At 41.2% G+C, this 12,618-nt stretch overlaps 1 protein-coding gene across 2 annotated transcripts; it reads right to left on the bottom strand.

The window, feature by feature from the left end:
- Positions 1-443: 443 nt before the first annotated feature.
- mau2 (MAU2 sister chromatid cohesion factor) lies at positions 444-12,340 on the bottom strand. 2 transcript variants are annotated; one of them, XM_080293356.1, is made up of 19 exons: positions 11,984-12,340; positions 11,852-11,866; positions 11,650-11,718; positions 11,077-11,172; positions 10,885-10,979; positions 10,760-10,787; positions 10,503-10,658; positions 9,069-9,215; positions 8,873-8,963; positions 8,686-8,789; positions 8,463-8,540; positions 7,271-7,336; positions 6,896-6,979; positions 6,718-6,767; positions 6,542-6,619; positions 6,355-6,466; positions 6,159-6,249; positions 2,997-3,124; positions 444-2,907 (listed from the first exon to the last, which is right to left on the bottom strand). In XM_080293356.1, exons 1-19 carry the CDS (start codon positions 12,215-12,217, stop codon positions 2,833-2,835), a joined length of 1,797 nt encoding a protein of 598 aa, XP_080149482.1. In that variant the 5' UTR covers positions 12,218-12,340; the 3' UTR covers positions 444-2,832. The 2 variants fall into 2 exon arrangements, 1 of the variants encoding a protein (XP_080149482.1); XR_013903446.1 differs by lacking the exon at positions 444-2,907 and adding an exon at positions 4,434-4,532.
- Between the last annotated feature and the right edge of the window lie 278 nt (positions 12,341-12,618).

The raw sequence follows: 12,618 nt of genomic DNA, 5'->3' as shown, positions 1-12,618 counted from the left end.
CTGTACGCCAGGAAATTAAAAGGCGGACAGACATCACCGTGCGGCAACGCAAGTGCAAGTGAAGACTGCTCTTAACACATTCAAGCGACTCGCATAAATCGATGCAGACTTCAAACTGACAAAACAACAATGTTTTTTGGACATTTTTTGAAATAATGTACAAGAATTATGAAACACAGTGGACGCACTGAACATGTGGACAAAATAATTCAATTACAGCACATCAGCCTGGTTTCCCACACAGTTCAATGTGATGTAATGCAGAGTGTGTGCTTCTACTGGAGAAGCTAAAACAGCTAAATCTTTGGTATGGCTCTGCAGGCATTATTTCACTCAATCATATGTGCTGAACACACAGTTATCAGGCTTTCTCCTCGCTGCAGCGCCGCACGTTGTTTCAGAGTGAATCCAAGTGTAAAAGCATATTCAGTGAAAACAAACGATTCAACTTTAGAATCTTTATTCATAAAAAAATTTATACAAGTGTTAAAGTTAAGTCATGAAAATGACAACATGGCGAACAGAAATTAAACATTCCCTTTCATCACATGCTGTAAAATGGCAATAAAATAAATGGCAACCACACCGTACCAACCGAACGTCTTTGCTTTATCGCAATAATCACTATGCAGCTGACGAAACTCAGTAGTTGATTTTTAAAATACATTTGTAAAACTGTCTTAACTAATGAAATCTTTTCCTACTTTAGCATGAATTCAAAAATCATATCCTACATGCTATATAATAATAATAATAATAATATATCAAAACTATTATAAACTGTGTCGGCAAAAAACAAAAAAAACCTTAAATAAATAAGTTATTTAAATATAGATACATAAAGACATCGTCTGGAAGAGATAAGTGAAACGGAAAACAGTATAACTCTGAAAACGTTTACAGGTTTCATTGTGAAACGGCACATGTGCAAAGAGGTAACAGTCGGTTCTATTTTAGTAGAAATGCTAGTCTTATTACTGGTTTGTTGACCCGGGGAAAATGTGCACAGCATAGAGATATACACAGTGAGAGTGAAATGACAAAAATCTAAAGGGAAGCACAGTCAGGCTGCAAGACTGTAGTGTCAAAAGATGTCAGATTAGTCTTTTTTTGTGACATCGCAGTCACATTTTACACTTTACATACAACTGGACGTTCAAGAAGTTCTTATGATGTTTCCAAAATGCTCCGCTGGTTTGGCCGTTTCATACAACTTTAAACATTTGATCCTTTTCAGCGAGTAAGCCATATCAAACATATCATTGCATAACATTAACATAATTACACATAGTATGCTTTGTAATGCGTATCCAAATATATCCTGACAAATACTCTATCAAAGTCTGTCGGCCTGTGCTTTTAAAGAGACAAATACTGAACTCGTGCACAACGAAACGACAAGCTAAACGCATCTGTCTGGCCACTGGTTCGACTTTAAAACAAACTCTTCAAAACCAAAAGCTTTATTTGACTTAATATAAGAACACATTCATGGTGGTTTGGAACAAAGGTTAAGAGACGAACTGCGTCTGTCACGTTCGTGGAACAACGCGGGTGAATTTAAAAGAAAAGTTCAACAAAACTGCAGATCTTTTGTTTTTTGTTTCATACAGAAAGAAGCAGGTCAGGTGGTGGGCATCACAGGTGTGCTCAGTGCAGTCTGTTGCTCAGAAAAAAGCCACACACAGTTTTTATACTAGCCTATGTTAGCAGCAACACACAGTACTCACTCACTTCCATTATTATTTGAGGTATTTAAAAGAACCCAGTGTTTTCTGAAAACATTCAAAGTGACTCTGTTATGCTTTAATGGAGTTAAAAGCCTCGCAAAGTTACAAAGACCAACGTTAGTGTCAAACTGGAGTTATTCTCAATAACAGAACTTCCTGAAACGCCAGTTTACAGTCCAGGCTTTCTACCTCACTGTGTATAACACAATGCATGCATGCATGATGACTAGTGTGACACACCCACAGACAAAGATTAAAGAGCTGATTAAATCCAGATGCAGTCAGCTGTTATTCTGCATCCACTTCTGCCAACTTAAAAATGTATCAGGTGGTCTTCATACACTCTGAGAGTTACTGCAATGTCCCCACAACATGAGGAAAATCTCTATAAGCTTAGTGTTTGTATGCTGTGTGGCTAATGTGGCTAACAGTACTGTTGTTCTCTCCAACTCTCTTCATTCACATGTACTGCCTGTTCTAACACCCCAAACAAAACTCATTTACAGATCTTCACACAAACCCACCTCAGTACGACTAAAGCAAACTAGCCATCACTTTGAAACCATCTTTCCTCCCGTTGCTCTCTGCTGCTAAAATCGCTGTTCGATAAAAGTCACTGTTCACATTGGCTAAAAGCACGTCAGTGTTGTGGTTTCAGGTAAATTTCAGAAAGAAGGTAAAAGGCAGGCAAAGTCGGTATGCAAAGGGCTTTTAAAACCGAGTGCTTCAGACAGTGGGTGAAAAGTGGCACCGCTGCAGTGTACAGTGTAAAAAATATGAATGTGTGAAAAACTATTCTAGTGAGTATGAGCCTATAAAGAACCACAACAGGGGCACTTTAACCCAGTCAAACCCAGCTGTGATGCCCCAGTGCCCCAAAAACGATGAAGGAAAGCACCAAATGGAAGTCTGCCAAATGACACAGTGCAGTGTGCCTCACTTTTTCCCTTAAATTCATTACTTCTCCTTTCTCTCTCTCGCTCTTTTTTTTTTACCCTTTTATCAGCTGCTTCTACTTTCAGACACCTCAGTTTTCTTTAACCGTTTTGTCTGCAGCAGCTGCTCTGTCTCTCATTTTCTCCGTCACTGTGGCATCGAGTTCTCAGAGTAGGCTGCCCAGGCTGGTCGTGGGTCCATTCTGAGGCTGGAACTGCACAGGAGGGAGGCCGTCTGTCCACTGAAACACAAAACAGAGGTTCCTTTGAAAACCCAACCAGGGTGGAGTGACTCACTGTTTATAGTGTGACTGATTGATGATGTGCTCACACTGATGAGGTTGTGTTCAGGGAGGCTGCAGGCTGCGATGTGGTCCTGCAGGAGCTGCTGGGAGAAGTTCTGATGCATCTGCGCGGCCTCGTGGGCGTCCATGGTGTTTCCACAAGCCTTGTTCAAATCTGCTGGGAAAAGATTAATTGTGTATGCTGATGATTGTTAAATTATTTTGGATCCAAACACCATTTCCAAACCTAGAATGCGCCGTATGTGTGCGTACTGTGATTAAATGATTTTTCACCCACTTGTTTTTCCCCAAGCTTCGTTCAGTTCTAATTCAGTTGTGGCTTCATTACTCTGTGATTTATTGATGCTATAACTGGCTGAGAAATGCATATCACTGCCCTTTCTGCAAGGGATCTTTCACCGTGAACCGAATACTGGTGCAAAATGATCAGCTGGAAATCAAAAAGCGCTTTTGTTATTCGAAGGGAGCGACAACTGTGCCAGGAAGGCGATGGTGCGTTCTTAGTATGTTCACTTGGCCAAAAATAACAATGTAGTTCAAAGAAACGTAACGGGCATTGTGTACTGTGCTGTAGCCGTGGAGCCATGGAGTTTATTTATCATGATCACATCATGAATTTTGACTAAAATAAACAAATTACTGTTAATTATCAACCACTGGGTTATCCATTACACCAAGCTAAAGCTGTCAAATAAGAGAATCCACAAATAAATACCATATTCATCAAAGTTACAATGTTCTGTTTTTTTCTTTTTGTTGTTACTGAAAATAAGCTAACTAACTGTTAACTATTATGGTGCTATAAGGGGGATGGGCTAGATAACAGGTGGCCCACCAACAGAGTACCGTGAAAAGTCTCGAGTCACCTCTCATTGCTTTATGTTTTCTTCTAAGGAGCCAGACGTTCTTGTAGTTTCATAAAGTGCTCTTGAGCAATAGTTGTTCAAGCTTTCTGAAGGTCTTTCAGAGCTCTTCTTTGGTCTTTGGCTGCTTTTTCACTCACTTTTTAGGCCATTCCTTGTATCCGACCATTTTCAGGCTAATGTGTTTGTTTTCTTTGTTATGCCACTTAACACTGACCTTTGAATCACTCAAGGATAAAAAAAACAAAAACTTGGGATGAAGGGGATGAACCAGTGTTGTGTATACACATAACAGAAAACTGCACAAAGAACCAATTTTAAACCGTATCTCTATGCACCAAAGTGCCTTAAGACAAAACAAAACAAACAAAAAAACTCCGGTTCGACAGGCATAAGATATTTTTGCAATAACAAGGTGATTCTGAAAAAGCTGTTAGATAAAAACTTGGCATATCTCAACTTGGTGTGCAGTGTGTTCTTAAAAAAGTTGAGGACACTGGACAAGTGGAGGAACAAGTTGCAAGACTAAAACTATCCACAGCAGATGAACAGAATCTGAAAGTAATATCCTTAAGAAGTAGGAAAGAATTCAGTAAAGACCTGAGAGATGCATCTGGATCTTCAGCTGATCCATCTACTGTTCAGTGAAGCCTCATCAGAAATGGTCTCAGTAGAAGGGGTGGCTGTCAAAAAGTCATTCTTAAGGAAGGGAAACAAGGAGGAAAGGCTGAGGCATGCCAAACTACACAAGAGCTGGACTGACAATCAGTGGCGAAGATTTTATGGAGAGATTTAAATTTTTATCGATTTGTGTGGATGAGGTGAGGAGAGAGGTACAACAGTGAGCGTTTACAGCCAGCTGTAAAACACGGTGGAGGCTCTGTCATGTTTGAGCTTCCTTTTCAGCCACTGGCATTGGGGATATAGTCAAAATTGATGGAATTATAAATTCACCTGTACCATCAGATTCAGATACACCATGAAATAAAAGCACTAAACTGCCAAAGGCTTCATTTTTCAGCATGACGACGATCCCAAACACACTGCCGATAAAATAAAAGCATGCCTGGATATCAGTGGATATGGACTGGCTTCCCAAAAACCCAGACATCAACAATATTGAAGCAGTGTGGGATCATCTTCACAGAGAACAGAACAAAAAGGCAGAAACATCCAAAGAAGAGCTTTGAATGTCCTTCAAGGAAGTGTAAAGAAATATTCCTGCAGACTACTTAAATAAATTACAAGAAAGCTGCCTAGACAGTTCAGCCTGTGTTAATGATTAAAGATTGTCAAACCAGATGTGGACTTTTAAGCTTGTTAGAAGTGTACAAACTCTGTTTTTGCCTTATATACTGTATTCCCATGTATATTTGTACATGTTTCAATAAACCACTGCATTTGTTTCCTATTTTCAGAGCAAAATATAATGAAATAAGAGGTGGCTTGAGAGTTTTGCGCAGTCACATAGTAGCTCATGCTCAAACACTACTCACAGGACTGTGAAGTGTTCAAAAACAAAGTGATACATTTACACTGCTTGGCTGTACTGCACCGACTAATGAGAATAAAACCCCACTGCAGGTGGAGGAGGCTCGCAAACAGAAATGTTTGAGTTCACAAAGTTTATGGCTACATAGTCAGAAGTAACTATGGTGATAAAAATCATGAAAATATGTGAAGATATGAGCTTGTCACTGATGTCAGCATAATGGTGACAAAAGCTCCATACCACACCTTTCTAATCTGGGAGTCGACCAATAGGATCCCTCCATGATCATGACTAAAATGATGAAACATGTGACAAAGCTATCACATCATTTCATGGAGTCCTTTCCTCATTTTGTGCGTACACAATTTATCAGCACAGAGAATCTCTGACTGTGTGACCCTGTGACTAATGTGCATGACAGTTATGCTCTGAAAATGGAAAGGGGCCCTCAAAATGACCATGACCTTTAGGGCAGTTTGGGTGAAGACCCATTGGGTAATCACTGTGTCGTGACACTAGCTCATTGGTCCTTCAGTCCGATGAGCTAAACTTAATAATTAAGTTGAAACATCATCTCTCATAATAACTTCTTTAAGGTTCACAACTGAATGTATTCTTCAGGTTGAACTACTCCAAACACAGCGCTTGTCCATTGCGACCCCTTCAGGCCAAATATTGTCACAATTTTGTTGTTTGTAATCTTAAGAGGGATTTTAGCTCATAAAACTCCTCTCGAGATTACAAACTATTTGGACCCATCTTAGGTAAATTAATTTTATCCCATAAACTGACCATAACACAAAAATTGAAGAAAGGCTCTGTGACAGCTGTACCTTTAAGAAGTGCCGAAGACCAGAGCTGCACAGACATGTCTGGGATCTTGCTTGCCAGCTGCATGGCAGGAACCACCATGTTGTTGCTTTCCTGGAAAAAAGAAATGAAGTCGCGATCACATCCGCAGTCCTAAAATAACTGTGCCACAGCGTGCGTGGTCTAACGTGCAGAACATGCGGTGGTTTGCAGTCTCACCCTGTGGTTGCCTAGAACAAAGAAGATGTGGCCCAGTAGGACGAGCGAGCACGCCATCAGCCTGTTTAGATCCTCTGCATTAGACATCTTCAGAGTCTCCCTTAGAAATCTCCTGTTGATATAAATTTTCACGATAATCTCCCTCATCCCAAACAACAAGAACAGAATATTAAAAAAAGTAACTTACTTTGCCTCGTTGTAACGTCCCTGAAAGAAAGACAGGAGCCCTCTGATGTAAAACGCTGCAGCTCGAAGGCAATGAGAGCTGAAAAAGTCAGTTATTTTATTTTAAAACAATAAAAAAAATGCCAAAAAAGTAACAAATCTGCACGATGTGTTTGTCTATGCAGCCTCTATAGTTACCTGACAGGAAAGTTGTGATCAGGGTTAATCCTCTCTAAAAGGCTATATAGCTGTTAATAAAAAAAACACAAACACACACACAGAAAAGGGAATTTAAACCAAAGGAGGCAAACATTTATTTAAAAAAAAAAGAAAAAAAAAAGGAATTTAAATACTACTAAAGCAGCAACTTTCAAACCTCTTGATGTCTGTTCCCTTCCCGAATGTAGACGCTTGCCAGGTTTGTCACAATGAACGTCCACAGTTCCTGATGTGTCGTCATCTAACAGAGGAAAGAGACACAGGGACTCACTGACAGCACAGAGCTATCTGAACACCACAGAGCCAAAAAATAATAATAAAATTACAGTCATTGCTGACAGACGGTCACTTTGTGTAAAAAAGTTAGCCGTGCATGAACTGATACAAACAGATGTTTGGTATCCTACCGGGTTTCCAGTATCTGGATAACCCGAAGAGTTCATGGCGAGTTCACAATGCACCTGGGACTTGGGATCTAAAAAGAAATGAAAGGACAAACAAATCCGGAGCTGATGGCGATGACGAAACTCACCTGCAGAGCTGCAGTGAACTGGGCTTCAGCATTGTCCATGCAGTTCACTGAGATACAGTACAGGCCCTGAGACACAAGAAGAGAAAACAGGTGTTAATGCTTCATATTAAATGAGACAGTTGTAGTTTGTAAACAGTAAGCGAGCAGTTAGAGAGGCACTTGAACAGAACCATAAGCTATAGAACATCAACCACAAGTGCACACTTATGTGACACATTTCATTGGGATTTAACTGAAACCTTGAAAAAGCACAGATCGTAAATGGGAAGGTTGTACATGCATCAGGGACCAACGTAGATACTTCTGCTGAACTTCTTTTTATAGCATCAGTCTTCTGAAATGCACTGAATGTCCTATTTTCCATAAAGCTTTGTATCATCAGTCATGTAAAAAAGAACGTACGCAGTTTCAAAGCTGACATTTTACATATCAGACGTAAAAAAAATAAAAGAACCATCTGGTCCTTAATCAGGTTCGTGATCAACAGCAAAGATGATGGAGTCAAAATCCAGAACCAGTGTGTGAAAAACTAAGTACACCTAATGATTCAATAGCTTGTAGAAGCACTTCTAGCAGTAATAACTTGAAGTGAACATTTTCTGTATGACTTCAATCTCTCGTGTTGCTTTGGAGGAATTTTAACCCACTCTTCTTCACAACGTTGCTTCATCTCGTGGAGGTTTGTGAGCATTCACTTATGCACAGCTCTCTTAAGGTCCCAGCACAGACTTTCAGTCGGGTTAAAGTCTGGACTTTGACTCGGCCACTGTTGTAGGTTTCCTTGGGATCATTTTCCCACTGCATGACTCACTGTCAGCCAACCTTTATCTGTGTGGCAGATGGCTTCACATCTGACTCTATAATACTTTGGTATATAGTTTTCTAATGTGCCAACTGAGGTCTGCAGTCTGAGATGTAGCTCTTGAGTGTTTCTGCAGTTTCTCTGAGCAGTACACGCGCTGACCTTGGGGTGAATAATCATCCTCAGTGTAGAATGAACTTCAGTGACTCACTTCCCAGACTGATGGGCAGCAAAAATTGTTCCTTTAATGTCATTGCTGATGTCCTTCCTTCTTCGTGCTGTGTTAAAACACACCTGAATGCTCCAGACCACGAAGCTACCAAAACCTCTGCTTTCATAGAAGTGCTCACAGCTGCTGCTCATGTGCATTTTCTTTAACTGCAGACTTACCAGGAGTGTATGAAGCTGGGCTGCGTGGTTGGTAAACAGCCTGGGTGACTGCTGGCACAGCTGGCAAACCTGAGAAATCTGAACACAAACCATTGCAATCTTAAGCTCCAACTGCAAACTGCTGAGAATCTCCAAAGTACGTTAATGTCATAGAATCTATGCTTTTATCCAGAATCATTCATCTGACAACGTAAGGATAAAATCTCTACAGCTGGTGACTCACTTCTTGTAAAGCTGTGGCCTTGTGTCCAGTGACCAGCCGGCACATGATGATATGCTCCAGCAGGATGACTTGAAACGTGGACAGGATGGGACTGCTGTCCAGCACTTTGAGCACACAAATCGGAGGTGATTGATTAACACCATCATCAAGTAGGAAATAATAAGCGAGTGTACGCCATCAAACTTACTCTTCAGCTTCTCCAGCTGCATGAGCGCCTTGTCTGTGTACTTCTGTGCTTTCTCCAAGTATCCCGCCTGCATGGAGTGCATCACAGTCACCTTTTCAGACAAAAACAAACAAGCGATATTACACAAAACGTTATCTGCTTTTGCACTATACTTTCAGAGTCTTTCGCAAGCTGTGTGTCAGTAACAGCATCTCACCAGATACACAAGCACACACATGTGCTCCTTGGGCAGCCAGTGGAAAAGGGCTGCTGGATTAGTGGGAAGGATCTCATCGTCGTGGAGAGTGGAGATGGTCTGGATGCACTGCTGCAGCTGCTTCAGACAGGGCTTCACGCTCTTTACCTGAATCCGACACGTGCACAGACACTTTGAAGGTTACAGTCGGTCATTTAAAAGAAAAAATAAAATTGAATACTCTTTTTATACAGTGATTAGTGTGTAAATATGCCTTCCAACAAATGTATGCATTCTCATAACTTGAGAATTAATCCATTAAAAATAAGTAGGAGCAGGCACCAGTGAGTAGAAGCTGACATGTTACCCTTTAATCTTAAATACAGTGGACCTTTCACCAAATCCAGTTTTATGTATGTGGCTAGAGACCAGCCGCATAAGTAGGACACCAAAGGTCAGGGAGAAGAGAAGTCGTAGCCGTTCCTGTGACGTGGAAGCAAATCGTGCCTGCACTTCCAGACTCCAGATATGAAGAATCATAAATGTGTTTTCTTGTCAGAGAAGGGGCCCCGTCACCGAAGAAGTGAAAGCGTGAAGGAAAGAGATAACCCACCGACATCTAGATAAAACCTCCTCAACACCTGAAGCCTCATCTATGAACTGAAGTCAGGGCTCTAACACACAAAAAACGCACACAAGCATCTTATCTCCAGGTAGCTGACAATAAGATGGCTAAACAACATCAGCAGCTGGTTATAAGCTAACATTATTGCCAGGCTCGAGTGTCCTGAAAATTCCACTTTTCCTGCGATAAACTGATTATACTCTCTCACCACATGAGGGTTTATTCACCAAACATCAGAGCCCAGCAATGTTAGACCCACTTTAACGAAAGTTTCACCAATGCTGGCTAACAACAGCAAATAGAGCAGCGTTTACTGGCAGAAAAGTTCAGCATATCCTCAACAACTCATCACAGTAATGCTGTTATCGAACAGAACTGAGCTTCACTGACTCAACAGCCAATATCCTTTTACAAAGCTTCACAGCCTCCAATACACTAAATAGATGTGGACACATATTGATATCTGAGGTAAACAGCGGACAGACAGCCTACACTGATTACAGATGAGCGGAGGTGAGAGTTGTTTGCCCTACAGAGGCCACCGTCGCTGGAATTATGCATTTGAATTGGGATGGATAAGAAGACAGAACTTAGTTATCCGCAATCTGCAATCTACTGACATCTAGTGGTGAGATTTTACACACTGCAGCTTTAACTTTGCTCTGAGCATCATTTTAGCATAATGTAAAAGCATACAGATTTATATTTGATATCTGGCACAAGTTATGGGGTTAAAAAAAAACTTGATTTAAAATAGATGTTTCTTACATTTTTGTGAAACTTCAACAATAACGTATCTATTTAGAGCCGGTAATGAACCACGGGAATACCTGTCCAGCATCCAAGTAGTGTGTAACCTGCAATACCAGGAAGAAAACTCTCAGCGACTCCTTCTGAATGGGGTTTCCCTGCCAGTTCTCCACAATGGTCCCACATAGTGTCAGCAGCGGGTGGACCTCGCTCAGCTTCCTCTCCATCAGCAGTAGCTACAGAGCCACAAACACACATTAAGAAGCTGCATAATCAGAAAACAACACAAGTTAACACATCGAGCGCTTTTAGTTAGAGGAGAATGATTTAAGCTTACCATTCCTTTGCTTAACAAGAAGAGGGCTCTGTGGGAAAATGAAAGAACAAACTTAACGTGAGTAAATGCATGACCACGGATGAATCACTTATCTCACTCGGAAAACAGAAATCTGACCCGTTTACCTCGTGTATTCTGATCCCATGACTCTTGCGTACTCTGCTCCAACTCCTAATAGGTCACAGGCGGACACCAAATCTTTCTCCAGTGCGTGCAGTTGCTGAAGGAGACAGAACAACATTGCGCTCATACATCAGCCGCGCTTCAAATTAACATAACGGGCACGAGTAGGTTTGTAATGTTGAGAGGTTTCTTACTGCCAGCTGAAAAAGCAGCCTGCAGTGGCAGTAGGGAGTTTGCTGGGAGATCTGGATGGCCTTCCGCAGCACCGGCTTTGCAGAGTCCACCAAGTTCTTGGAGAAAGAAGCAAATAAGTAATTGAAAGAATCTGAATTCATTTTCTCTTGACTTTAAGTCACAATCTAATTGGAATCAGAATCAGCTTTATTGATCAACTATGTGTACACGCACAAAGAATTAAGCTCCAGTTACTTCTTTGCTCTTAGTGTACAGAATAGAGTAGACAAGAGAGGATGCTAACATGACATCAACATGGCACATAGACAGTTATATATACACAAACACACATGCATGAGAGCATGCATTTTATTCATTCAGATTATTGGCCAGAGGTTTTTCAGGTTGTTATCTCTGAGTTCTGAACACAAGGCTTGCACGTGACTCAGGTGTGCTCAGCGGTACAGCAGTGAGTATGCCGTCACTGCGAGCAAAACCCAATAAAATAAACAAATGCACCTCTGCAAAAGTTTGTCCAAACATTGTTTTTATTTTACAAACAGGGAAGATGATGATAACATGGATGTACATACCTGTTGACAGTAAAACTCGGAGAGAATACTCGCTGCCTCAAACTTGACATCTTCAAACTGAGAGATCTGATAGGTGTTGTTAAAGATGCAACCTACAATGTGAAAACTCACCTGGTTTTAAGGAGATGCTTAAGTGGCACAACTTAAAAAAACAAAAACGGGTTGCATGGGTTTTAATACTGCACATGAAAAAGGATATCTGCTGTGATATGAACCACTAAGGAAGAAAAAAAGGAAACAGATCATCAGTGAGAGCACGGTGGACCCTGGGTGGTGCAGTGATCATAAAACGGTGGTGGTGGTGTTTCTAGTACTGATCATCAGTGCTGCTCACCGCTTTCTCCAGGTGACTCTGGGCCAGCTCGCTGTTCTTTGTGTGGCGGTACAGCACCGAGCCCAGCTGGAGGTGAGTCCGGGCCTCGACCCTCGGGGGCGGCTTGAACTGAAACACTGCTTGCAGACAGTGGACGCAGAGTCGGATCTTTGGAGGACTCGACGTGCGGAAATGTTCCGCAAAGCCCAGCAGAGCCAGATACCAAGGCTCCGGGGCCTCTGTGCTCGCTGCCATCCCAAGTCGTCCGGGGATAAAAACAACAATTTACCGTTGGGACAACGTCCCCAGCTTCAGCTTGCCCCAGCTGCGCGTTCCACCTCTGTCATTTGCATGAATCGGAGTAATAGCGCCAGGGAGCTAGTCCGAAGAAAAATAACTTCCGGTTATAGCTTTTCAAATATGGACACACCAAACAAGAACATATTTAGTATGTTGTAAACCTATCTGTTAAACTTGCCTGACGTGGATACAATATTCAAACAGAAAGAACAATTTTCCATCATTTAGTTTTTTGACAAGTTACTTTTATAAATAATTGAAATCCCCTCCTTTATTTTGAAAGGGTATTCGTCAAAGTAAAAATATCATTTCAAATCCTTTTTATCATCCACTAAAAAATACATGTTACGTTAAAT

The sequence above is a fragment of the Astatotilapia calliptera genome, chromosome 18 (genome assembly GCF_964374335.1).
Source record: "Astatotilapia calliptera chromosome 18, fAstCal68.1, whole genome shotgun sequence".
NCBI classification, from domain to species: domain Eukaryota; kingdom Metazoa; phylum Chordata; class Actinopteri; order Cichliformes; family Cichlidae; genus Astatotilapia; species Astatotilapia calliptera.
This window is presented reverse-complemented; position numbering and strand designations above follow the sequence as displayed.

What these genes read in the sequence shown, in the direction of transcription:
- mau2 (XM_080293356.1), bottom strand. Translation starts at nt 12,217, where the DNA reads ATGGCAGCGAGCACAGAGGCCCCGGAGCCTTGGTATCTGGCTCTGCTG. An exon ending in GGCTGCTTTTTCAGCTGGCA is followed by an intron (nt 10,980 to 11,076) that starts GTAAGAAACCTC and finishes TGTCTCCTTCAG; the next exon opens with CAACTGCACGCACTGGAGAA. An exon ending in AGGCCACAGCTTTACAAGAA is followed by an intron (nt 8,541 to 8,685) that starts GTGAGTCACCAG and finishes GTTTGTGTTCAG; the next exon opens with ATTTCTCAGGTTTGCCAGCT.